Here is a 27,990-nt window from a genome sequence, read left to right as displayed (position 1 = left end):
ATATGCAGAAATATGCAGAAAAGTAAGAATTCGGAAAGGACGCAAATACTTTTTCATAGCACTGTATGCTTGCAGTTGACATGGCTGGTGGTGACGTCAGATTCCTGACTTTCTACGTTGCCCCTCCTACCGTCAACAACTGGATTCCAGCTATGTGTATTTTGGTGAACTAGCACTGCTAACCTGCTTGTGATGATTCGCTGCCTTCGTAGAAAAAAAACTAACTAAACCTTTATTTTTGTTCCTTTGAAAAAAAAACCACCCTCTCTGTCGACAGCTCGTGCCGATGTTCGGCCAATGCAAGCTAAAGGGCCGACGAGAGCGGAGACATCGACGTGCATACCGTCCTCTAGCCATCTCTGATTCCAGCTAACACAGCTACCACCTTACCGGGGGAGATAACGCTAGCTGGCTGGCTGACAGCTGGTTGGGTTAGCTGCGTGCCTTTCACTGTAGCAGAGCTGAGATTTTTTTCGCTGAAACAATGACTCGTCTCTGACATTGGTGAGTATATCTGCAGACACTGCGTAGTAATATCATGTAATTGCCTTTTCGTTTGCCTCGGCGTTGCTTTGCGAGCTAGCTTGTTTGTAGCAGCAGCCGCTGCACAGAGCCACGCCTGGGCAATTTAAGTTGATACCTGCGGCTGGTGACATTACATATTATTTTTGTAGTATGAGTCAGATGTCTTAAAATGTTTGGCTTTGTAGTACTTCAAGTAATTAGCTGTTTTTGGTCTACAGCGAGGACTGAGGCCCATTTGGTTGTAACATTGGAGTTAATCGGAGCCCATAACTAGCAAGGTGGATCTTTGCTGACTCTCCGTTGGTGCCATAGAAGATAAGCGAGGAAGTCAAAAGTCAGCTTGCCGATGCCCGCTGATTGTGATCCCGCAGAGTTGCCAATATGATGCCGGTAAGTGCACATGTAGCGTATCATTTAGCATTTAGGGGACTTCATGAACATGTAAGAGTGGGGCTTTTCCTAAATATGTTATTATAAAACCAGAAATATGGTTCACTAACCGCCCATACACACACGTTTCAAGTTCTAACTGACTGATATGAGTTTGTTTGCTTTTCCCACTGCTGCTTAGATAATCTCAAGGCAGATCAGCTCCTAGTCATAAAAGTCTTTTCTTTTTTTAAATGATCTACTATGGCTTTTATGATTTCACAGCAGTTTTTTCGTGAGAATAAAAGAGTGACGCAAACCTTGTAAAGGATCCTAAATTATAAACACAATGTGATCAGTTTTTGAATTCTATCAGAATGTGACACATCTTATCAAGTGTTAGCAGGTAGATTTATAACGCTGTGTGTCTCAATAGGGCAGGTCAGATTAGTATGATTGACTATCTCTGTGATAATCGTACTGTAATTCATTCGTGTTACAAAAAATGCTCTTACACAATCGATGATGTATTTAAAGCTGTGGGTATAGTAGGTGTGCTAAGCCAAGAAATATTTTCATTCTATTGTTTTTTTTTGTGTGTGTGTGTGTGTGTGTGTTTGTTTTTTACCTTGGTGTTATTGTTCAAGAAGCTCTGTGTTGCAAGGAAAAGAATACCTGACTGGCAACCCTATTGGAGTAGCGCATTGTTGGGACCTCTTTTGTTGTCTTTAGTGCTGAGAAGGCAGCGACTGTGGGAATCGGGAGCGGAACATGAACTCGTGCAAGGGATAAATTTACAGTCAGTTCAGTGAGATCTTGTCATTTAAAAAAAAAAAAGGGGGGGGGGGGGGTGATTCACTCTTGGTATTATGTCTTTCCAAACGACTATTGGTTTGAAGTTGGCTGTAAATTTGTATAGTTTTTGATCACCATTCCAGAGACGCTCGTACATTTCCAGAAGTACCAAGTATAACAGAAGCAAGTCCATATTTGCGGCAGTTCTCAGGTTCAGTTACTACCATTGCCTCGGTGGACAGCTGTACCCTGTGGCACCAACAGGCTATCAGAGTCAGAGAGCCAGTCGAGCAGAGAGGCAGCGAGCCGCTTGGTTCTCGCGTGAATCCAGCAGCCAATGAGACGTTGGCAGATCTAGGTCTGTGTGGCTGCGTCGACTAATGCTCTGTTGTTAAGGGGAACTTTTGAGCCGAGTAGATTGTCAAGTGGCATTAATCTCAGGCGGTGGAACCAGGCAGAGCCTGACTTACAGGAAAAAGTAAACAATGCATATTATTGCTGCATTCACATTTTTGTAGATATACTTGTTTGAAATAATAAAACAATTATCATTAAAAAGTAAAAATATCAAGTTTAATTGGGTATGACTATATCAAAATTGATTTATTTAACAAGTTCCCTCCATTTGGGGCTGATAGATCTATTTTATTCATTTAAAAAAAATACACTTTAAAAACGACTAAGTAAAAGGAAAATAATAATAATATTAGTATGCATTATCACAGTTTCAAATAAAATTTAACAGTGAAGGCGTTTGCACTTCGTAAGTATTAGACATGTAAGAGCCATCTACATAAGTCTGTAAAAGCAAAGCCAGATAAAATTTGTTAAACCAACATGAAACACTGGGTGAGTGCTGAAGTCCGACTAAAGGAACGTTTAAAAAAAAAAAAAATCTTGATAATTTTGTAGTTTGCAGGAATCACGGTTACTCAGATGTTTCAGTTTGTTTCACATCATTTGTCTCGTCTTTCCTCCGTACGGTTGACGAGTGGTTTTTGGCAAGTTTGGGCAGCATGAGATGGACTATTAGTCCAGAATGTCAGAGACAACTTTGACAGCCTCCTTGGGTTTAGCTGTGATTAAGCTGTGTGTTTGTGTCTGACCAGATTACCATACAGACTCATGACCAATACTTATCATAGTGTGTTGTTTACCACACATTTGGGCTTCTGCTGGGTTACAGTTACTTGTGTTTTTGGTTACAGCTGGAGTATGTAAGTAGTATTGTATTACAGTGTCTTACATTTATGACATTTAAGGATTGTTTGAATGGTTCAAGTTTATAGACAAAAAACAGTAATGTGCTTAAACTTTTTTCCCTCCACTCAGGGCCCATCTTTAAGAATAAGTAAGTAACTGGATTTATGTGAGGAAATGTTTGATGTGTGCTGGAGATCAGGGCACTAAATGATGCCTTTTCCCTCTCAGAAGTTAAATGATCTCCAGATGGTGCCCACTGTAGCATAATGCATTGACTCCTTTGAGTCATGCACAGCCCAGTATAAGCATAATCTCTTTCTTGGCTCTGCATGATGGTGTTGACCTGCCTGCCAGTCACAGCTGTGGCCAAACTATTCTCATTAGAAGGGAGTTGTTGGTGCTGCAGCCACAGGCACATCCCAGGGACACTTTTCCAGTAAAATTACTTCCCATTACCCTCCTCCATCCATACCCACCACCCTGTGACACTCTCTTGTTCCCTTGCTCTCTCCTTCTTTCGCTGGCTGTTTGTTTCACTCTAGCTCTCTCTCTCTTCCCCCCTCCCTGCTCGAACTGCACATGCAGCTTGTGTTTTTTTTCCTCTCAAGTCTCCTCTGCAGCACTTTTCTAATGCACGCGTCACTGTCGGGTTTAGAGGTCTGCTCGGGATGGCATAACATCTAAGTCTCGTGCCCGCAAAAGCGGCAGTGCCACAATGAAGAGATTTGTGACTATAGTGTTACGTGGCCTCGTTAGCCTTTCCAAGGAGAACCCCATCTGGGCAAAGGAACATCACCGGCCACCAAAGAGGGAGATCAAGAGGAAACGGAGGGCGGCCAAGAGAGCCAAGAGTATGGGCAGACGCAACTTAGTGAGGGTGGTTCGTATCCCCAGTGATCACTCAGCTGGATCAGAGTTTCTGTTTTGTTTTGGATATATCTAGTAGTTTCTAGATTTCTGTGTCGTTTAGTCTGCAGGTGCTGTGATTAGTTTAAATTTTCACCTCATCTTTCCTGATTGATTAATTATGTGTTTTTAATCATTAAAGGCTTGTTTTGGTATGCTGCCAAGGATATTCAGAATGCAGGCTTGTGGTGTTGTCATTTTAAAAAAAAGAAGAACTGCAGATTTTGATGGATTTTAGAGTATTTTCTCTTTTTAGTTTAATCTATAAGGGATATTAGAAGCTGTTGTATAACAAATACAAATAAGAATGCCTTAGTCTTCTTTATATTCAAGCTGTTGTTCTCTCTAGCAGCCTAGTAGCCTCAATATTTTGTTTTTGTTTTTACTGTATTGTGTTATATGTCATTATGCAGCTTGTAGCACCTGCTGCCACACTTTTAGAAAAGATTTTCTTTCTTTCTGCCATCCATCCATCTTAACCACTTACCCATTTGAGGTTTCATTCAGATCATTCAGATTTAATTTCTTTCCCCCAGTAACATTGTTGCATATGCAGTCCCAAAAAGGTCATCCATTAGCTCATATTAACACTGTAAGAAACAGCGCAGAGCCACAAAGGGATTTCCTGGTGTCTCAGCATTAGGTCTATGTTTTTACCATCCTTGTCTGAAAATGCAGGTTGTTGATTCTCATAGTCACTGAGTGGATCTCTAGGACAAGAGATCATATCGTTTAATTTTGGCTGCTGCAGGAAATGTCAATGAATCATGCAGTTGCATCATTACAAAGGATGAGTCACTTTGTCTTGGAGAAACTCCTGGAGTAATTATCTGTAGGTAGGTTCAGTGACTAAAGCTAGATTATATATGACAGTAGTGCTTGCTGGCAATTATTGTGAAATTGAAAATGCACCATGAAGCCATGTGTACACAAAGTATGTACACGGAACATTTCATCTTATACTTATTTGTAATTCAGCAAAGTCAAAGCCAGTCAGCAAAATCAGTGTTGAAAAATTTATGATCTCTTCACTTTTCCAGTGATGTATTAGTTGTTTTTATTTAGAGTTTTTTTTTCTTTTTCTACCTCTTTTTGACACTGAGGGCTTTAAATTGGCATTTTGAACCTTATTGCATGTAAATGAAAAGGCTTTTTGTCTAGAAGTCAGTCATAGCATAAACACTGAGCATGTTAGATGGCCCCATAACTGACAAGAAGAGATGGCTGCAGAATAAATATGGAAATGTAAAAGCTTAACTTGCAGGGGCGAAATAAAAGACAGAGCGAGTGTCAAAAAATGTGTCGGAAATGAAAGAGAGGCGAATAGAGGTCCTCAGTGCATTATGGGAGGTCCCCCGTCAGCCTAGACCTCTAGCAATATAATTAAAATGTGGTTTAGTGCAACCTGAGACAACCCCAGCCGTAATCATTTTAGTTTTATTTAAATCAAGAGTGAAAGATTAAAAAGGTCTGTTTAAAAAAAGAAATAAAGTGGGAGGTGGAATCTGATAACTGAAGACTCTGCCTCCCATTGTACTCTTGGAAACTCTAGGAGTTACAACTAAGCCATAGTGTAGGTTTTTCCTTTTTTTTTCTTTCTTTTTTTCTTTCTTTATCACACTTCAAAAGTTTCTAGGCTTAGGCTGTCCCTGTTTTGGTGTTTTTTAAAGCAGTGAAACATGTATAAAAATTGCCGAAGTGGGACGGCTTGGAAGCAAATGCTTTTCTTCTTTGTTTACTGAGAAAGAGCTGAAATTGAGTCTAGCATGCACCAAGCAATCCTTTCGAACACGTTTACGTCATTTTGAGCATCCCTGCAAAATATTCTTTGTTACAGAAGTTTTTCTTTGGGCTGTTTTTGTTCGCTAAACTCCTCTCAGTGTCGCTTTTCTGTTACATGCCACAGAAGGCGAGGGGCGAGTGAGGCCTGTCACATGAAACAGGAAGGCACTCCTCAACACTCGAGCGTGCTTTGTCCCACAGGAAACAGTGGAAATCTGCCTGACGCTTCAGGAGGGGGAAAAAAAACCCATATTGTGGTGATGTGCGGTAGTGATGAATATAGAGGAGATTGCCATAATCAGTGCAGACATGTGTCACCTCCCGCAGGGCAAAAAAAGTCTGTTGGTTTAAACAAGGTATATAAATGTTTTTGTCAAGTAAAATATTCAAACCTATTGCGCCTCTTATCCTGCTGTTAGTTTTATTCTACATAGATATTGAATAATCTGATTATAGGATCCAAAACCTGCTTGCCTAGAAACATTTTGTCAATTTATGGAAGAAAAAAATGTTGCCCATAGTTAGCAACCTAAATTCATAGATTAACATGCCCTACAAATGTATTTAACCCGGTGATTCAGTACTTTGCAGTGACCGAATCGTCTTAGAGATGATTTAACATCTTAGACGATCTGGATTTTGGGATTTATTTATTTATTTATTTATGCATTGGCTGCTTTCCATGCCCTTATCCTTGAGGGGTAGCACTGAGTGTTTGTGTGACTGTGACCATGGCTTTTTTTTTCTGAATAAATGGATTGTCTGTTGATTTGCATGAGGGAAAAATAACTAAATCTTAACTACAAGAAAGTCCAAAGGGGGTGATCATATACTTGTGAATGGGTTATGATTTAGGTAGACTGTGTGAAGCCAGATCAGATAAAAAAAACAAAACAAAAAAAACATCACTGCCCAAGATAGATTTTCTTATTGTTTTCATGTAGTAATAAAACGAAAAGTAATAGACATGTCTTTTTTTTTAAAACAAACAACAACAACATATTCAGTTTACTGTGTAAATGTGAAACTTAAATGACTAGTTGAATACTCAACTGCTAAGCTACTCAGTTTCATTCTTAATAGCTTAGTCAAAAGGTGACATGCACATTGCAGACATTGTGATGTCTGATTAATGCAGGAGAACTTGAAGCAGCTTGAAGTTTACTCATAGCTCATTATAAAGCGTAAAGATGATAAATCGGCTATGTTTTGTTTCTCATTCAGTGTTTTCAGATTTAGAATTTTTTTTAACCAGTCCTTTAGAGTTAAGAGTTTGGGCTATCATTTAGATCATACACCCATCAAGTCGATGTGATTTAACTGCTGGTTGTTCAAAAACTGGTGGAAGCTGAGAGCCGACACAGACATGTGAAGGCATGTATTGATATGTTTTACCTTTCAGCTCATACTTTATGTGTTCAGTGCTATGTCAGACACTAATCATAGTAAACAGAAATTTGGCAGGCACAGACACGAGTCCAATGCTAGCTCCAACTCACAGTCTGGGCTGGTCAACAGGGAAATGTAGTGTCAGCAGAGCAGGCTTTGTAGCAATAGAGAGGGTAAAGATTCATCCTTAAACACTCCATTGTTTTTATTGTAATCTGTGTCATTCATATTTCACTGTTGAGCACTTGTATTCAGTTTTCCCCTCACTGTCTTCCTTCTCCTTTCAGATGATATTGACGGTGTACCTCAGCGACGGGGAGCAGGCCGTGACTGAGGTGCCCATCACCCCTGAAACAACGTGCCGCGATGTCGTCGAGTTCTGTAAAGAGCCCGGCGAGAGCGGCTGCCATCTGGCCGAGGTGTGGAGAGGCAACGGTAAGACCCATTTGAAGCTTTCTCACGGACCTGCTGAAGTGCTTAATATTCAGAACAGGGAGCGCTGCCTTTCTTATAGGAAGCAGCATCCAGTTCGCTGCCACGTTAAAGAGAAAGAACAGCGGTTGTCTCTTGTAAATGCCTGAAGGTGAAGTAATCTGAAACCCCATTATTGCTGAGCCAGACACTTCATTTGCATGCACAAGAATTTCTGAATGAGGCCATACATGCTTACCTGAATGGAATAAAATAATTCACATAGCAAATTTTAATATGAGAAAAGGGTTATGTGCCAGTGTACTTCACGCCCCTGTCACAACAGATTCCACTCGGTCCCATCACCATCGCTGTGCTGACACACCCTTTGTTATCAGCGGTTTTTAAAGGCCTACTGCTCAGTTGAAAACAGCATTCCAGTAAAACGCTTTATTGACCTCACGTTATGCAGTCATGTGAGGCCTGACAATGCAACTGGCTGCCCCAAAACCCTCCTAAAACCTCTCAGTCTCTGTCTCTACCTACTGTCTCGGTCTCAATCTTTTTCAGTTCTGCATACACATTGTGCTGTAAATATTCATCTCTATCAGTGGACTCTTCCTCGGGGTATCATCATTTTAATTCTGAGATTGTCTGTATGGCTACGATGTAAACAGAATTAGCATAAAGTGAATTATTCACACACATAATCCCTGCAAATGTATGGAAGGTGGCATCACACTCAGAGACAAGCAGTTTGATGCCTTGCGTGATTAAGAAGCCCAACTAAAAATGAGGAGTCTGGGAGAAAGAAAATCTTTGAAGTAGGAGAGACTAGAAAGGGTTTTTTAAATTGCTGTGGTGATATTTTTTTTTAAATTTGTGCTTCAAGAAATAATTTCACAACTTGGAAAAAATGATTTTTTTTTTCTGAATTTAAAAGTGTGTTAATGTGTAAAGTAATACTTAGTATTGGGAAAGTGGGAAACAGCATACATATCCAAGAAATTATTTACCACATACCCTGCAAGTAAAATATCCAGTGAGCAGCAGTTGTCTGGATGAAAGTGCCTCGTTGATGCCAGAGGTCAAAGCAGAATGGCCAGACTGCTTTGAGCTGATAGGAAGGCAACAATAACACAAGTAAACACTTGTTATAAACAAGGTCTCAATGTTAATCCAATAGAGCCCCATTGGGCTGGGCTTGAATGGGAGATTTATATGATGGACACGCAGCCGACAAAGCTGCAGGAACTGTGTGATGCAGTCATATCAATATGGAGGAAAAACTGTGAGGCATGTTTCCCGCACCTTGTTGAATCTGAGCCTTGAACATTTAAGGCAGCTCTGAAGACAAAAGAGGGTCCAACCCAGTACTAGCAGAGTGTAACTAATGAAGTGCCGACTGACTGTATAACAAGTTAATCACTGAGCTTTAGAGTTAAGTGTTTTTTGTTCATTTAAGTACCAGGCTAGCTGAAAATCAGTGTACCTATTGTAAATGACTGAACCTGGTCGACCTTTCCTTAACTTTTCAGAGCGAGCAATCCCCTTTGAGCACATGATGTATGAACACATGCAGAAATGGGGACCTCGGAAGCAAGAAGTCAAATTCTTCCTCCGGCACGAAGATTCACCAACTGAGAGCAGCGATCAAGGTGTGTGCTGTCTGCTGCTTTCTCTGCTCTGTGTGTTTGTTTTTTCACACAGAAGGCTGAACAGTAGAGGGTGGAGTCGATAGCTGTCGGGAAATTCTTGGCATCTGTTCTGCCTTCCTTGTAATGAAGACTGGTGTCACTTGGTGTTTTTTCTTTCTGTTTTCTTCTGCCACGTCTAGTCTAGCCAAGCCGTTTGCAGACTTTACACATCAAAAAAGCCCAGATTTCTCTCTGTTTTTGTTTTCTCCTTTTTTGGAGCTTTGTAAATATTAGTTTAGCCTTTCTTAAAATAGGTGAAGTGTCATTATGTTCTTAAAAGCTTTGTAGAATTAAAAAAGCAAAGGTTGTTCAGAGGGGAATATCAATGGAATAACTGGTTTTGCCAGCTATCCCACGCACATTAATTACATTGTCTTTCTGTCTGGATAGAGCAGAGCCACATAAACAGCTATGTGTAACATCCACTCTTAAGTATTATCAGCCTGAGTCTGTAATGTTTTAACTACAAGTTACCTGGTGGTCTTCCCGATCATGTTTACATTGGCTATAAACTACCAAATAAAAGCTGAGGTCATTCTTTCCTGTTTTTTTTTTTTGTTTGTTTGTTTGTTTTTGTTTTTTTAATTCCAGAAAAGAGGGCAGTTTTCTGTCCTCTGCTGTGAATTTTTATACATTTATTAAAAGTATGAGGTAGGTGGCTTTAGTTAGCAGTGCTTGTCCCAGTTCTTAAAGCCCCCTGTCATGTGCAATCATACCAGTGAACTTTAAGACGATTTCAGACAATGGTGGTCGTCTCTGAATCTTCACTTGCGTGCGGTACCTTCGTCTTTGCACTCCTGCACTCTTCAGTGTCGCACTAGTACACTGCATGTCTGTATTGGGTTTTTCGGGTTTATTTATTTATGGTGACTGCTTCTTTTTTTTTTCGCCCTTTTTTTTTTCAGGGAGTCAGCAGTCTCAGGAGCAAATGAGTCGCAGAAGTGGAAATACTGGAGACAAGCACAATGAGAATGGGGTGAGAATTAATGTTGAAATATCTGTCTCTGTGTAGTGTTCTTTAACATTTTCCCTATAGTTCACAGTACAAGATAGAAGTATAAAACACACTAGAAATGAAACGGGAGTACATGTGTCTTTGTTTTGGGGGTTTTGGTCATGCTTCACCGTAATAATATGATTTTAACTCCAAACTCAGAGGATCATCTCTGCTCTGGTGTGGCAGGGCTGTTCCTTTTCCACACACTGTTGGCATTTTCCTGTCAGGTGCACCCATTGATGTACTCTTTGGCTTAAGGATGTGTGTACTAAGAGATGTGAATGACTTCGATAAGAGCAGCCTCTGGGAACAGCTTTCTCTCTCTGACCATCTGTCCCAGATTTCTCAAAAAGAAAGTGTTGCGGTCAAGAAATTGTAACTAATTCAACCTTCAGGGTTGAAAGAAAGCTTTGTTTTTTTTGTTTTCAAGAGCATAAAAGCACCCAGAAGCTATCCTCTGTATATTCTCCTAGAAAATCTGCAATTTTTAACTTTGTTTTTGTTGAGAAGATCTGTTTTGTCATCCATAGACTACATGTGCATAGCCCATTGTACTTAAAAATAAATTCTACAGTGAAATATCATTTCTCAGATTTAATTTGAGGTTTTTTGTCAGTATTAAAAGAACCGTGTGAGGTATAGTCCTTTTTACAGAACCAGTATTCAAGTATTTAAAAGTAACTGGACACTGGGTGACTAAATGTTTCCTGCATGTTGTTTTATGCACAAAAGGCCGGCTTTTTTTTTCTTAGATGTGTTTCCAGTTAGACCTAGATGGGTTTGAATGGATGTCAGTATGTGTAAAGAAGCAGATAAATCAAAGTGATTTGATTAGCCAGAATTAATGGTGAATTAATTACAGTCAAGAATGCACCAAGATGGAGTAATATCATGACAGAAGCTGAGAGGATTCGTCTTAAGATAGAAACCCTGGGTGAGCCTTAAATAATAGTAAGGCGGGTACAGTTTTCAAAAAAGCATTAAAAAAAAAGCTTCTTTGAAAATGATGGATAGAAGAAAGGAACAACTCGAGCTCTGAAGCATCACCTCATCTGTCAAACATGGCGGTTTTGCTTCTGTTGTGATGAGGCTGCTAATGAAAGTGGCATGGTGGCGTTTATTGATGATTTCCCTGCTGATAGAGGGAACAGGGCGAGCGCAGACAGTGTACCGAAGCTTTCAGATTATCTCTTTGGACAAAATGTAAACATTCAGCAGGTAAATTAAAATCTTCAAACAGCCCAAACATCTGAGTAATGAAGGACCTTTCATGGTCACGAGATGAAGGGTGTGTTTGTGGATGGTTGCAAATATTATTTTTTAAAACTTTGAGCACTCTGTGTTTAAAAGGTGTGTATTTCCTCCACAGCTCTTTGTATAATAAATAAACCTAAACTTGGCGCTTTAATCTACTGTGCTTTATTTTATTTCACGAGTAATGTGCTTAAGGAGAGAGCCTCAGAAATGAACAGTGTAATACTTTAGAGTGTAGATATAGAAATTGGCTATTGATCGGCACCAAATGACACACTCTGTATCATTAGTGTTACTACTGACTGAAAGAGACACTGAATGGCTCCTCCCATTCAAAGTACTGAGACTAACTTGTGTCCAAGTTTCTTCTTAATATCTGATTTAGAGGATTATATTAGTCGGCCCTCTGGATGATATAATGGTTGTTAAGAGGATCAGTGCTTTAGCTTTTCCACTTGCTGCTGCCCAAACCCCAGAGGCTTTCAGTCAGCCCAGCAGAGCTGATCATCATCATCATCTTAAAGAACAGCGATCCCTGTAGGGAATACTACGATTACAATTCATTTTTTTTATATCACCATTTTAGCTGCCATAAATGATAATTACAGCTCATTGGCACTACCCAGAAATGTAATTGAATTAGTCAAGACTAGTAAAATTACTAATAATTTCAGTGATTTTATTTTTTTCTCCCAGGCAACAATATCAAACTGCCTGTGACGCCAGTTTCTCGGTTGCTGTTTTTCCTTTGAAATCTCTTATAATTAATAGCTTAGGATTTGTAGGTTGTAGCTCAGGAGGCAGAGTGGGTCTGAGAGAGAGAGCCTTATCCCCGGGTGGTGTCCCGTTGCTGTTGGCTGTTAAACATATTGTTCTTATTTTATTCACAGACTAGTATTTCTGGGATCGACTAGCAAGGACAGCAATGTTTAAACGTCCAGACAACTAGTCGCACACATCCCCAGGAATTACTCCAGTGTTACCCTGATAAGACTTTACATTTGCAAGCAATTACAGTCGTTGTGGGCAAATGTATACAATTTGCAGATGGGTTTATGAAATCCTGCAGAACGGCGTCCCTCATCAGCGTGCACTTGGCTGCTTTCGTCCTCTCTTCCTGCTGTCTGCTCAGTTGGGCGTTTCTCTCTCTTCGCCACACGAGAGAGTCGATTTCTCCCTCAGAGGAACTGTCACTGATGCAGTGTTGCTTGAGTGCATTTGAGCATGGCCGTGTTCATGTGCCAGTGGCTTCCCCCAATCTGCCCATCTCTATCTCGATCGAGTCATCATGCTGCCCTTCCAGCCTTTATGAGGCTTTCTAGACATCCTTATAACTAAAAGTCTTAACAAATGCCAAGGAGTAAAAGATTGTCTATGTGGGTGCACTACTGTTGCATTCTTTGAGTAAAGTAAAAGTTGAATTTACTCCCAGCAAGACGCATATTTTTTTCATGTCTCCTCTAACCAAACAGAGCAGTAGTTACAGGTATTGTTGTTGGTATTATTGTCCTCCCCACTACTTTAAATATGTGTTGGATCCAGCATCCATGCACTTGACACACGATATGCCTCTTACTAAGCTCTACTCGAGCCAGGATTCTACATTTTTCAGTCTGTTGTTGAAGGAAAAAAGGCACCATGACATTTCCTGCATCATCTCCTCCCTCTCAGTGCTCTTTCCAAAGGCAAAGGCTGGGAGCATTTCAATATCGCTTGTAGTTTGGTGGAGCGTGTTCGCTCAGTATTCTGTTTAAAGGTAGTCGTCAGTGTTTTGAATCTAGAAATCCAAAACTCTGTAGGGAAAAGCCAGCCTGCCTTTATTCTGTGAGCTCTTGAAGAACACATGGGTGCCAAAATTTCAACTTCATGAAAACTCTTCTTGGAGGTGAAACCTTTTTTCTTTTCTTTTTTTTTACCTCTCATTTAAATTTCTGTTCAGGCTCTCCGTCAGTAGTCGACAGTTTGCTGCATGGATCTGTGTCTCGGGTTTGGCTGCAGTAGCGTTTGGTTGTGCAGGGCTCTCTTTCACTTATCTTTTACAGCTGTAACACTTGGTTGAATAGCGAGCTATGATTTGTTACTTTTATATTTAAAAAAAATACTTAACACACCACATTGCTCTTTTGCATCTTATGTGACGGCGATTGTTTGAGAGTGACAAACACTGACAACAAACATGAGCAATAAGAAAACAACACAAACACACAAGTGAATTGCAGACTTCAGCTCATTTGATTGTGCTATGCATGTAAAATGTAATGGACAGACACAGGCTGATCAGTCAATAAAAATGATCAATAGTTACCGGCTTGTGTCGCCGCTCATTACAAAGCTTTGGGCTGACAGCTGACTCGAAGTTTCAAGAAGGTTTTCAGCTCTGAGCTTACAGACTTGTGGTGGTAGTAAACAGAAGTCTGAGTTACTAAACAGAGGGCAAAGTTGTATGTATTTATTTATTTGTTAAGGAATTTGATTATTAACTATTGGACACTAATTTAGAGCCGTTTCAAATTTATAAACATACACATCTAAAGGAAAGTAAACGACTGAGATCTACAATTTTGCCTCCGGCTGAAAACAGTAGGGCAAACACAGTTAATTGATGTTCTTCATTCATATTCATCTTAAATATAAATTTAACATTTCCAAATTTGCCACTGCTAAACTGAACTTGTGCTTTGTGGGAATTAAAATGATAAAAATGATAAAAAAAAAAAGATAGGGTAAACATATTGGGGAATGCGAGGGGTACGTGAGGCATTGTGGTCTCTAATCTTTTCGGTTTTTTTGGCGCATTGTAAGGATCTGCAATGACGCTGATTGGATTTCACTTTTTCCCCTTAGAGCTTCAGTTTCGTACACTTCATTTTCTTTTAAACTTTGTAAAGCAATGAAGTAGCAAAGAATGAAGTTGTTTGTTTGTCTGCCAAACAATTCATTGTGCAGTGATGCCACAGTGACGTCAGTTACCGAGCTCTGTTTAACGATGAACGTGATCAGTGTATTAATATAACAGCAAAATAAGAGCTTGTGCACATTTACAGTCCACCTAGTCATCAAAGAGTAAAGCTCTCCAGTGTTACTGGCCATCAACAACAGGTTATTTTATGTATGGAAACACAGCTTCCTCTAGCTAAACCTCTAGAACTCTATGTTCTGGACAACCAGAGCTAAATGTAATAAACTGATTCATGTTTTTGTTTTGCTGTAACAAAACCGACTTCTGGTAATTTTGTGTGCTTGAGTAACGCGGCAGCCTCGTGTCTGGTCACAGCTCCACTCTTTTACTTCAGTAATGCCTCCATACGATACGGAGCTTATGCTGTGTGTATAAACACCAAATGACATGTTGCCCCTCAGAGGCTCGGGCCTACTGCCCGCTAACTGATTCTCCATCATAATTAAGGTCCCATAATGATGCTGTTTTGGAGAAAGAGTCCCCAGCTCTCAGTACTGTGCAGTCTACTGCAGTTTGACCCTCTGGCTACTGAATCCAGACATCTTTTAAAATCATTTCTGCAAATGGCTTTTTTTCCCTCTTCGTAACCTATTTCTCTGTGCTTAGTTTTTCAGCTTCTTTTTCTTATATAATATTTTTGGCTTATGTAATGTTGCAGGCCCGTATTATTCTGCATTTATTGACTTGAACTTTGTGTTATCATAGCAGAGTGCTATCAAACATTTACCTGAATATTGGTGTAAAAAAGCACAAAGGTATTGCTTATAGATGTTGAACAACTCTGCTGTTAAATGTTAATGTTTTGGCTGAGAGGCGAGGATAATGTAATGTAATTTTGAGTCTGAATCAGTCACCTTTTAGTACAGGAATTATAAGTCATATTTTTCTTGTCAAATTAGCCTTTTTTTTCCTGATTAAAATATTGTCATATGTGAGTTTTTATAAGGGGAAAACCTTCATTAAACTCATTATTAATCATCAGTCTCAGTGGTTCAACATCAAGAGTAGTTGGGAAGATTTCAGTGTATTGACCAGTTCCTGTGTTGGTGTGTAGGTGGGCAGCCAGCGTGTGGAGCTCACGCTGTCGGAGCTGCAGGAGATGGCCACACGGCAGCAGCAGCAAATCGAGGCTCAGCAGCAGATGCTCGTTGCAAAGGTATCAGCAGCTTCATTCTCTTACCACGAATCCTTCCTCCAAATACAGTCATGGTCTTTTATGCAAAGTTTGTTTTATGCTAACAAAATGTGTTAATTGGAAGCACAAGTGAGAGCATATTTCTCGTCTTTTTGCAGTTCATATTATGTGTTTGTTTCGGTGAAGTCTGTAAATGTTCTTATGCTGGGATGTGTTACTGAAAAATTGTTGCAGTAACTTAACTGAGTAACATAGCAGACCTGACAAATCATAGCCTTGGCCAGGGTTTGGCCTGATGGTGTGTCATTTAGTCCGATGCCACAGACGCAGCCTGGGCATTAGTTCAATCAAGTTCAGGACACAAAGCAGCCTTGGACCGCTCTGTCGGAGAGAAAGTGGAATGTTGTTGCACTCGTCTCATCCAAAGAGTCTGTCGTGACCTGAAATGGGGGCAAACCATTATGTAACGAATGAGATTGGATGCAGTGTGAGTCACGGTGCCAGGATTGTCCAGTCGGTCAGAAATGATACTCAAGTCTTTACAGGAATTAGCGCTATTCACTAACCAGCTGCAGCTCCACATCATCAGGATTTTATCTGGAGTTGTGAAAAGCATCCTTGTGAATAATTATCAATAAAGACCTGCTTGACTTTCAGACAAGCAGGTCGAGTGCTTAGCTGAAAGTCCGTAGGGTGGAGTCAAGTTATTAGCTAATGCAAGAAAGCTTGGATAGTAAGCTGTAACCATACATTATATGGGTGCATCACACAGAGGCAGCTAGCTAGGCCTGTAATTAACCACAATGCGAGCCATATAATGTTGTGACATTGTCATTAAAAAGATAACAGTATAACAAACACAAGTTAAGAGGCCCAGGTCAGTGACCCGAGGTAACATGCAGCAGACTAATAAGGACTACAGCTGTTTATGTCAGTACCCGTTTGTGAGGTGTTGGTAATTTGGCATTTATTTTATTGTCCAGCTATTTGACAAATTACAGTACTGTGCAAGTCTTGAGTCGTGCATTATTTCTTAATATTTATAATTATAAAGTGGTCTTGCACATTAGTGTTCTAGGCTTTCTGAAGGGCTTTCAATGTTTTCAGTCCATTCTTGTACCTGACCATTTTCACAATGTTTGTTTTGTTTGAACCACTTAACACCAACTTGTGAATCATTTAAACATAAAAAGCCACCTAATTCAAGGGATGAGCCAGGGCTGACAACTTAGGAAGGAACCAATTTTAAATTGTATCTTTAGGCACTCGGTTACTAACAGCCTACAAAAACAAATTTGCTCCAGTTTCTTTAGGTAAATCCATCAAAAATGCCAAATATTACACAATTTGACAGTGATAAAAAAGCACTTTTGCACAAACATGATTCCCAAAGAACTATTAGAAGAAAATTTTATATATCCTGTTCAGTGTCCAGTGTGCTTTCTTTGAAGAAACTGGACAAGTGGAGGACAAAGGAAGTGGCAGGCCTAAAACACGATCTACATGCAGATGAACAGTACTGCATCAAGTCATGCTTGATGAGGAAAAGAATCCAGCAAAGACCTGGCACAAGACCCGAGAAATGCAACTGGATCCTCAGTTTATCAATCATGATTCACTGAAGCCTCATCAGAAATGGTCTTAGTTCAGTGCTTTCAGTCCATAGTGCTGTGCTTGGTGGCCGTCAAGAAGCCACTGTTAAGGAAGGAAAAGAGAAATTGCCAAATTACAAAAAAAAAAAACCAGGACTGAAAGTGAGTGGCAACGGGTCTTATGGAATGATGAATCCAAAATTTAATTTGTCATTATTTCATTTAATTTTCCATGGATTGGTCTCCCAGGACCTCAACATTATTGAAGCAGTGTGGGACAGAACAGAACAAAAGGCAGCCAACATCCAACGAAGAGATTTTAATGTTCCTCAACAAGCCTGGAGAACTATTTCTAAGGATTATTTAAAAGAAAATTGGCTAATCAATGCCAAGTATCTGCGTCTGTGCATCTATGCTAATGAACAAAGCACTATAGAGTCACTTTATACTCCAAAAGCAGTGTGCTTCTAAATATGCTGCTAAAAATCAAGGCTTTGGAAAAGGACCTCACAAACCAATGGTGGCTGCCCTCCTACTGTCTATTATCAGGATTTCTCCTTCAATGGAGGAGGAGGAGCTGAACGTCGCACAAACAGCCTACCTTGTCACTCTGACTTTTCATTGCACTAACTCACTCTGACCACCGTGCTTGTGGTATGCTGATCAGTCATGCAAAATAAAGCCCGCTGTAGACTCACTGATAGAAAGACTATTTATTGCCTTTGTTGTGGTGTCTGAAAAGTAGGCCCACTTGAAGCCCTGCAGTCATTTGGAAACCTGGCCCTGTCATTTCCTATTTTAGGACTTTAACTGGAGCAATTCTCAGTTGGGCGGAGATGAAGTCATCTGACCCTTTCTTCAGCCTTCAGACCGTCTTGACACGGCACAGAAATTCACTTAATGTACTCAGTAGAACGATTTAGCCTAGTTTTAGATTTCCTTTAAGCTTTGGGTGGTGCCCTGCTGATTTTTTTGATTCGTGTGTTGGGATTTTATGTTTTAACCTATAAAGATATACAAATTGTACAGTTTAAAACCACCATTTTATGAAGGTTTCCCCTGTGAATCAATCACTCTTTGCTTTGCTTTCCAAAGGAGCAACGTCTGCGTTACCTGAAGCAGCAGGAGCGACGTCAGCAGCAAAGCGTTTCAGAGAGCGAGAAGCTGCAGAGGCTGAAGGAACGTGTAGAGAGCCAGGAGGCCAAGCTCAAGAAGATTCGCGCAATGAGAGGCCAGGTGGACTACAGCAAGGTCATCAATGGCAACCTGTGTACGTATACTTAAAATATGTGCATAACTTTACCACCACTCTTTAGAGACGATTATATTTGAGTATCAGATAGGTAACTGTTTCACAGAAAGGTTGTCTGCGCTCTGCTCGAGCTATTTCACAGTCTATCAGACACTGAAAGAAGATTTATATCTCATATCAGTGCATACTTTATATTCAGAACTCTCGACTTTGGATGAATAAGAGTTCTGAAACATCTTGGTCTTGAGGATCTTTTTGTTTCTTTAATAAAAGAATAGCATTTGATTTTTGATGAATGGTTTGGAGTATTTTTTCCCCCCAAAACAAAGAAGCTGTCTGTTGGTGCTGATCCAGATCCTTTTCCTTTTTTTTCCCCCTCCTAAATGCAGCGGCTGAGATCGAGCAGGTTAGCAGCCTGTTCCAGGAGAAGCAGGCGGAGTTGCAGGCAGCTGTGTTGAGGGTGGAGCAGCTTAGCCTGCAGCTAGAGGACCTGCGGAGAGGAAAGCTGAATGGCATACAGACGTCCCTGGGTGGCCAAGTAACCGGTGCTGCAGCGCTGGAGCTCCGCAAACTGTACCAGGAGCTTCAGGTAATGCAGAGTTAAAATTAGTGCATCATGTCGTGCATACTCTTACAAGGTCCGCTACGTTTACAGTGATAGCAGATTATCTTGGTCCAGTCTTTCTATGCATTTGTTTATGTCTTCACTCATCATCAGATTCGAAACAAGTTGAATCAGGAGCAAAACAGCAAGCTGCAGCAACAGAAGGAGCTTCTGAACAAGCGCAATATGGAAGTGACGCTTATGGACAAGCGCATCAGTGAGCTGAGGGAGCGTCTCTACAAGAAAAAAGCTGAGGCACGTCAAAAAGAGAACCTCCCTGTAAGACTAGGAGCCCTTAACATCTCCTGTTTACATATTTTTGGGGGCGGGAAAGTTCTGAAAGTTTTATTGTTTTGTTTTTTTCCCCTCTATCTCTCTGTAAGACATCAGCTTATACACTGCAGGGTTTTTTTTATTATTATTTAAAATGAAACATTTAAATGCTGTTTTTAAAGTTTTTATAGATACTCAAAGAAACGTTTTCATTTGTCTTCTTAGAGGAGCTGTAAAGCCCTTGGAGTAGTGAAAGTTTTATACAGTTTTCGCTTTTCAGCTGTTTTGACATCTCAAACATTTCTCATTCTCTGTTATTATAGCTGAATAGAGCCAATGGGCCTCCGTCTCCCCAGCCAGCTCCGGGCACTCTGGGTCGTGTTGCTGCTGTCGGGCCATATATCCAGGTTCCAGTACCGGCTCGACAGGAAGGCGGCTACACCATACCACCAGATCCACTGAAGCCACAGACTCTGGGTGTTAATAACCAAGCCAACCATGGCCGCACTAAATCAGGTTTGTTTAAACCCAAACATTTTACACATGGAGATTTTCTATTTTTTAAATTTTTTTATTTTACAAAATGTTTAAAAAACACTGACAAGTTTAGTACATGTAGTCTGAGAGTGCAGGCCCTATAGAACAGCGGTCCCCAACCCCTGGAGCGCGGACCGGTACCGGTCCATGAGACGTTTGGTACTGGGCCTCGAGAGTTGAGGCTCGGGTGTGAAATTAATGCTTTTCAGGGTTTTTATTGGTTTTTAGCATTATGGTTTTTTTTTAAATTGTTTTTATTGTCAACTTAGTGGGTTTTTTCCCATGTGTTATGAATAAATCTTCTCTTTTGGTACCGGTACTGGTTTTATTTTGTTGTATTTATCCACGACACCTTAAAAGCCGGGCCGTGAAAATATTGTCGGGCATAAACTGGTCCGTGGCACAGAAAAGGTTGGGGACCGCTGTTGTAGAGCCAGCTGGTCAACGAAGGCATGAATGTCTGAAAGTGAGATCACTGATTTCAGACTTTGGACATATCAGAAACCTCCAATCATCCAGGGTTCTGTTCAGATAGATCATAAATCCAGCATTTCCAGCTACACATTGAACACTTTCTGCATGCTGCTGAAGTTCCTTCCTCTGCCTGAACTGATTCCTTCCTACCTGACATCTCAGTTGATTCTCCACCTGGGCTTGATTTCTGTGATTGCTTTTCTTTCCTCCCTTCCTCTCTAACCTCACTCTTCTCCTGTGTTGTGTAACCTGTATTTCCCTTCCTTGTCTCTCCGTCTCTCTTTCATGTCTATCCTGTCTTGTCTTTGTGATGTCTGTCTCACTGGGTGTGGGGGTTGGGTGGGGGATGACTCTTCTTGGGGCAGACGGTGTGCGAAAGCCTCCCGGCCCTTGGAAAGTGTCTGATTTAGACATCGTTGTGGACCCGGTTCCCCCGTCCCTTCCAGAATCACACCCGGGCCCTGGAGCCTCCACTGGCTCTGACGGCACGTCCCGTGAGTGCACAGCGCTGCATAAGCAAAAGGATGGCACCTGCAGAACCTTGTCTTGATTGTAGCACAGGATCCACAGCATGCCCCAGATTTCATTTTTTCTCCCTCCATATTACAACAATGTAATCCATCATACAATTTTGATTCCATCTAATCGAGTTTCTTATTGCGTGGACTAATTGAGTATTTAAGAACTCTCCCCAGTAACACCATGAGCCACCCACACTCTAATCACTCACTGCTGTGATGGGTAAATTGCTACAACTGTCTCAGGCTGAATCCATAAATCACTGACTGGTCATTAAGATTCCTCTGTGGATTTGACCAGTGACTTGAAAGTACTGGGGTGCTGTTTAAAAGCATAAACTGCACGAAGTTGGTGCTGTTGATTGTAGCTGATATCATGCCTCACATGACTGATGGCAAAGCGCTGCTGGTCCTGTGTGTTCTCATACACTTCTGAGAAGGTTCGCTGAGTTGAGTGCTTCGTCAGTTTAACATGTAAAGCAGTCCATAATATCGTGGCTTTGTTCTAACTTCACCTCATTCCCAGGCCTGCGGCCACCTTAACCTTCGCGCCAAACTCTCACAACAGCTGAGCTGTGAGAATCACTTTTAGCTGTCAAACGCTTTACATGCACGAGGAATTTAACTTGTGCATGTTAAAATATCATAGGATTCACTCTTTAAGTGTCACTCCTGATAATCTGAGAAGAACCAGACCCAGATTTTTCCCTTTTAGACTCTGGATAGTGTTGCCTTATTGTAACTGTTTAGACTTTTTTTTTCATTGTAAAACATTTTGGTTTGTTATAGCAGGAAAAGCACGGCTGTGATTTATAACATTACATTACTAGTGCATTTGTTTTAGGTGTGCCAGTTCAATGGCTTTATCGTTATGCATGTTTACACACTCGTGGATTACAATCACAGCTGATGGAATGATTTTTGACAAAGTTTCTTCTACCTGTTCTTTCCTACTATAACAAGTCAAAATCTCTGGTCTACTAATATATGATAGCACTTATGTACATCTTTAACACATCACTCACCAGCATTAGTGCTGTGTGACAGATTGTGATGGTTATTATAATTTCTGTGTGTGCAGCACTTATTTCTGTTGTTTTTTTGTCATCTTTTTCTTTCCTTTCACGCTGTCCTTTCTGTTTGAAATTCCTATTTTTTTAATTGTTTTTATTTTTAATTTTGCATGTTTTCTTTTTAGTTTCACATTTTCTGCAGTTATTATTATCTGTTATTAGCCAAATCATCTTAACTTTCATTGTAGTTACCAATAATAGTTACTAAGTTAAACACTACGTGACTAAAATCAGCAACATACTAATATGCATAAATTCCTTCCTCTACCTAATGTGAAGGCTCGGGATTTTGATCCTATTGATCAGCGGCGCCTCTTGAAACATTTAATTTGATGCAGTTTGTACTTTTAAAAGAAATAAAGAAAATCTCCCTTCTGATGTGTGAGAGTGGGGGAGCTCATGGGAAAGATCTTCTCCTTGGATCGATGTCTATTTGTTATCAGTGATGGACATAAATGTAACATAAAGCGAGCTCTTGGTTTCTTTATTGTGTCTGGTTAATAGGATGGGCATCTAAAAAAAAAAAAATCCTGACCTCCAGTTGATACCGGTCAAAACAGTATAGTTGTTTTATGTGGTTTACAACATTATATTTACTAGTGGTCTTGAAATGTCATCACTAATATTCCACACAGTGCACTTAGTCATAAGAAAAAGCTGCCGTTTAAGACTAGTGCTGATGGACATGCTTTTGGGACTTGTGTGATCTTTTCTTTCTTTTGCTCTCCACTAACTGTGTCCTGTTTATGCCATAGCTAATGAAACTGGTTGGCCTACTCTAGGCAAGCCCAGTGCAACTCTAAAACCTCCTGAGAGAAGAGACTCAGGGACTGATACCCAGGGCAAAAGTGCTCCCTCAGGCTCCCCCGGTGCTCCAAGTGCAGAAAAGGTACGTCCTCCTAAACTCTTAAAGTGGAACCGAAAATGGAGAGCATTTGTCTTTTAAAATAAAAAAACATTTTTTGAAACATGTTAGCTTCAGTTATAAGGCACAACCTTCACTTTGAAAGCGAATGTGCTCTGCTTTTCATCTGCATTGCACTTTACTGAGTTTCTATACAGCTTGGAGAGCAAAATGGCTAATTTTTGAGACAGGTCGGCATGTTTCATGCAAATTATGGGTAACCACGGCAACCTCCTAGGCCTGTATGATACCAGTTGCACATATGGTAAATTGGCTGCTGAAGATGGATTTTTATTCAGTGGGAAGGAGTGAATCTTTCAATTTTTTCTGCATATAACAGCTGTTTTAATGATAAATGCCTGTATGCTTCTTCACAGGTGCTAGACTCCAAAATGGCCGTGTCCTCCCCAGCCATCAACAAGCCGCAGCCACCACCATACGGATCCCACCTCACCTCCGCAAACTCAGCCAGCTCCTTGGAGCGCCGTAAAGATGCACCTCCCCCACCTCGCCCACTCCCAAACCCACCAGCTCCCGCTTGGCCCCGCGTGCCCCCCGCCACAGGCTCGTCCTCCCAGCAGATCCAGCAGCGTATTTCAGTGCCACCAAGCCCCACCTTCCAGCCTAATGCACCGCTCTTTCCTTCTGGAATGAGTGAACGACTGGATCCTCCGCCAGCTGTGGCAGTGCGTCCCTTCATCCCAGACAGAGGATCACGGCCTCAGTCTCCCCGAAAGGGCCCACCTACCGTGAACTCTAGCTCCATCTATCACATGTACCTCCAGCAGTTGGCGCCAAAGAGCCAGCCACTAAAGCCTGCTATTAAAGCAGGTAAGAACTGAGATTTTGGGACAGTTTTCTATGAATCTTTTGCCCAGAAATTGAGAATATTTAGTTAGTTGCAGTCTGAAATGTGATGATATACTTATATCATATAAATCAAATTCTTTTAAGTTTTCAAGTGTGAAAAAATAAAAGGAATTTTAGGGGCGACGCAAGCTCTGAGGACATATGATAGACAGTTTTAACTTTGGCATTTCAGACTGCCAACTCTTGTTTATTATAAGCAAAATGAAAAAGTGAATTAATAATGAAAGTAATGATGGCATCAATGCCCTCAACCTTAACTCTACCATGTCTGCTCTCTCTTAGTATACGGGAAGCCTGTTCTCCCCTCCAGCTCGACGCCTCCCTCGCCTCTGTCTTTTGGTCAGTCAGGAGGGGCCTTCCCATTGCTCCAAGGCCAACCCAGTGGTGAGGACACATTAGACGGAGAATATGACGATCATGAGAGCTTCCAGCACCTCGAGCCGTCAGCACCTCCTCCCAGTGTGGAGAACATACCACGGCCACTCAGCCCAACCAAGCTGACGCCAATGGTACATTCCCCGCTGCGCTACCAAAGCGACGCTGACCTCGAAGTGCTCCGTAAAAAGCTGGCCAACGCTCCGAGACCACTGAAGAAGCGCAGCTCCATCACAGAACCAGAAGGTCCCAGCGGACCCAACATCCAGAAACTGCTCTACCAGAGATTCAACACTCTTGCAGGAGGCATAGAGGGAAATGGAGTTGGTGGATCTGGAGGTGGGAGTGGTGCAGGTAATGGAACACCATTTTATCAACCAAGTAATCCTCCTGGATACCTAGGAGGTGACCCTCTGGCTGATACAGACAATGGGAATCTCCTCTCAGAAACTCCGCTAGCGCCAACACCAGGCGAAGAGGAGCCGGGCTCTGACGCTCCCCCTGCCACTACTGATGCTAATGACAACGAGCCGGTGGCCTCACCAAAAGAAGGACACATGGATCCCGCTGAAGCCGAGGGATCGGAGGACAACAGCAACAACAACGTGGGAGGCTCAGAAGCGGCGCTGCCCAGCCCTGTGCCGGAGGTCACCACTCCAGAGGAGAGTGGCACAGGGGTCTCACAACCACTGGTGAGAGACACACATACACAGACTTTTATTCAAAGAAATAAAAGTGCTTCAAAGGCTCATCCCTCCTCTCTATTATTACAGGAGAAGCGAACAAACCTAAAAAAACCAAACTCTGACCGCATTGGTCATGGCTTCAGAGTGAAGTTTAACCCTCTGGCTCTCCTGCTGGACGCCTCGTTGGAGGGAGAATTTGACCTGGTCCAGAGGATCATCTATGAGGTGTGTTCTGATTCTATTTATAGACTTTGTTTTATATGTGAATGTAGTTTAAGCACTCATCTTTTTTTGTCCCGGTCCTTCCTTTTTCCAGGTGGAAAATCCCAGCACTGCCAATGACGAAGGCATCACACCCCTGCACAACGCAGTGTGCGCGGGACATCACCACATAGTCAAGTTCCTGCTGGATTTTGGAGTGAACGTCAATGCTGCTGACAGTGATGGATGGTGAGTCCTCATACGCAGGAAAACTGGATGATGACGCAGAATGCGAAGGTTTACGTGACCTGTTGTATCCATATTTCGTGTTTGTGTGTGCTTCAACAGGACTCCTCTTCACTGTGCAGCCTCCTGCAACAGTGTTCATCTCTGTAAGTTGTTGGTCGAGTCAGGAGCCGCCATCTTTGCTAGCACCATTAGCGATGTGGAGACTGCTGCGGATAAATGCGAGGAAATGGAAGAGGGCTACCTCCAGTGTTCCCAGTTTCTATACGGTGAGAAACATCACACCAATTGGTGTGTACAAATTCTAGAAAGACTTCCAATCCTTTGAGTCTAATCGCTGAGGCTGTAATAAAAATAATGTAGCAAATGTAAGATTATACTTAAATATCCTGATTGTATCCTGAACTGTAAATTATACTGTTTGTTTGGATTCTCTTACATGCAGGTGTTCAGGAGAAGCTGGGCGTAATGAACAAGGGGACGGTGTACGCTCTGTGGAATTATGAAGCCCAAAATCCGGACGAGCTGTCGTTCAGTGAGGGGGACGCCATCACCATCCTGCGACGACAAGACGACAGCGAAACGGAGTGGTGGTGGGCACGACTCGAGGACAATGAGGGCTATGTTCCCCGCAACCTGCTGGGGGTAAACGTCACTCCTCCCACCCCCATTTCAATTTTTTTTTCAATCAAATTTCAGCTTTGTTATCCAAATTTAAGTTTAAGCAAAAATGAAAATTTACCCCTGAGCTGATTGACTCTTTGACTTTTTAGTTAGATGCCACTTACATGTACCATTGCAAAACAAGAATTCATCAAAGATTTCAGTGACTAATAATAATAATAAATAATTTCTCCTGTTGTTTGCTTTGCAGCTCTATCCTAGAATCAAACCTCGTCAGCGCTCCCTGGCATAGTGTCTCACTCCACTGACCTGTGGCTAACAGCTGGACTACTGACACGACCAAGAGCAGAGAACAACAAAAGAGCTTGGTGCTCTCTCTTCTCCCTGTGGCCATAACCTCCCCCCTGAGCCTTGTGCTTCTCACAAAAATCCTTTTTTTTCTTTCTTTCTTTCTTTCCTTCTATGAAGCAGTGGGCACAGAACTCGTGACACATATGCTTACAAGCTGCACACACAAACACAATGAAACACAAGCACTCCGATGTTTATTAAATGACTTCATCCCACCCACAGCCCTACCCCACCCCCACCTCTCTTCAGCCTGTCGCTCTGATATTGTCCCGACTTGGATTTGATCCCGTTTCAGTGCCAGCTCTGTAACTGACATCAATTTGAAGAATCAAACACTAATCCTTGTCTCAGTATTTCTTGCAGTGTTCACACTTGTTTAGCCATCTCCCTACTGAGGTCTGTGGTGGCAATGGTTTACACGACACTATATTGATAACTGGAAGTTCATCTTTAAGATTGGGAGAAGTCGCTGATTTTTTTTTTTCCATTTTATTTTATTTGTCAATGTAATGTAATAAGAGTTATTGGACATGAAGTATTTTTTTAAGGCTAATTTGATCCCTGTGACTAAAACACTAATGCAGAAAATATGTACTTTAATGAAGGCCTAACCACCAAAGATGAAAATGCATCAACTTTAAATCTATTACTCCCTGTGATCTTGCAGAATTGCTGAGTGAGATAATCAATTGATTTGCTGCTATCAGAAAGGATTATTAGTTCTCAGACTTTAGAGTCCTTCGAGACTATGCTGTAAATCCTGAGTATTTTTGTCAGACAGGCCAGTCAAATTCCAGTGTATTCAAGAAAAGATGAATATAGATTTGACAGTTCGCACATTGCCATGAATTGCATTTCACAAACATCGTTGCAAGATGTGATTTCTTTATTTATTTTTCTTCCGTTAGTGTCATCTGTTCAGAATGTGGATGCAGGATTGTTGCGGATGTGTGGCGAGAACATTAATAAATTATAAGTGAGCCTTTGAACAATAACCCCTGTGAGCTGGTGTGCGTCATTCTGTGTGAACCAAAGTTACATCTATATCTATATATCATTCTACTCTTTCAGCTGTTGGTTCTCAAACTGTGGAGCTACGGATGGTCAGATATTGGCAACTATGTGTGCAATATAAAGTGAACCTAAAGTGACTTGGAATGATTTTGGAAGAGGAAATAATAGTTTTACTGAAGCTTCTTTTGTGTTTAGCTTTGTTAAGATTAAAATTCAGAACTGGTCCTTTTTTATTATTATTATTATTATTATTATTATTATTATTATTATTGATTGATTGGAAACACTGGGGTGTGAGGGTTCAGCTGTTGGTGGGAACTGTTGGGGGAACATAACCTGCACATAGCCAACGTGTCAAATAATGAGGTCAGGTTATGTCTATTGTGAGCATCCACAATTGTAACAGTATTTTTAAGAAAAAAAGCATAACATGTACCTTTAAAGATCTGATATAACAAAAATAATGAGCCAGGCCAGAATCAACTTCTCATATTTAGTTATAAAAGATTCATAGCATAGGGTGGGTTTTTATTGACAGCTTTCATTAAAAGTTTAATCTAGCCTCCAAGGTCAATATGAAATATGAAAACAATCTGTCAAACCATCTTGCTTTGTTTACCCTTCTTGAGGAAGTGGAGTTTGAACTGATTTTAATAAACTGTATTAATAATCTATATTCAGTCATTTTATTAGAAACCCCCCACTGAGTTAGGTTCTTTTAAACAGAATTATATGTGACAATACCCTAAATCTCAGGGTTTAAAATGCTGCTGATGGGAAATTTTATTTTAGTTCTTGTGTAATTTTACAAAGACGGAAATATCTCTCCGAACACCTTTCTGTTCTCAGATGAATGAAAATGCATTCCATGAAAGAGTTCAGGTCTTAGGAGGTTAAAATTCAAAAACCATATCCAGAGAGAATAGAAAGTAGTCTTTCTTTGTAAAATTGCTATATCACCATGGATGAATTAT

The 27,990-nt window shown here is 41.0% G+C and overlaps 1 protein-coding gene across 4 annotated transcripts; it reads left to right on the top strand.

The window, feature by feature from the left end:
* Positions 1 to 89: 89 nt before the first annotated feature.
* Positions 90 to 26,997, top strand: ppp1r13bb (protein phosphatase 1, regulatory subunit 13Bb). Of its 4 annotated transcripts, XM_040018010.1 has the most exons (20): positions 90 to 504; positions 744 to 915; positions 7,257 to 7,404; positions 8,919 to 9,038; positions 9,983 to 10,053; positions 15,342 to 15,443; positions 18,110 to 18,284; positions 18,656 to 18,855; positions 18,985 to 19,149; positions 19,467 to 19,659; positions 20,520 to 20,648; positions 22,501 to 22,634; positions 23,027 to 23,480; positions 23,802 to 24,248; positions 24,342 to 24,586; positions 24,668 to 24,805; positions 24,897 to 25,030; positions 25,130 to 25,296; positions 25,473 to 25,672; positions 25,902 to 26,997. In XM_040018010.1, exons 2-20 carry the CDS (start codon positions 907 to 909, stop codon positions 25,941 to 25,943), a joined length of 3,273 nt encoding a protein of 1,090 aa, XP_039873944.1. In that variant the 5' UTR covers positions 90 to 504; positions 744 to 906; the 3' UTR covers positions 25,944 to 26,997. The 4 variants fall into 4 exon arrangements, with proteins under 4 accessions (XP_039873944.1, XP_039873942.1, XP_039873941.1 ...); XM_040018008.1 differs by having other exon boundaries at positions 18,985 to 19,125; positions 23,802 to 24,586; XM_040018007.1 differs by having other exon boundaries at positions 23,802 to 24,586.
* The last annotated feature ends 993 nt before the right edge of the window (positions 26,998 to 27,990 follow it).

Source organism: Simochromis diagramma, unplaced genomic scaffold (assembly GCF_900408965.1).
Source record: "Simochromis diagramma unplaced genomic scaffold, fSimDia1.1 OVJJ01000802.1, whole genome shotgun sequence".
In the NCBI taxonomy this organism is placed as follows: Eukaryota; Metazoa; Chordata; class Actinopteri; order Cichliformes; family Cichlidae; genus Simochromis; species Simochromis diagramma.
This window is presented reverse-complemented; position numbering and strand designations above follow the sequence as displayed.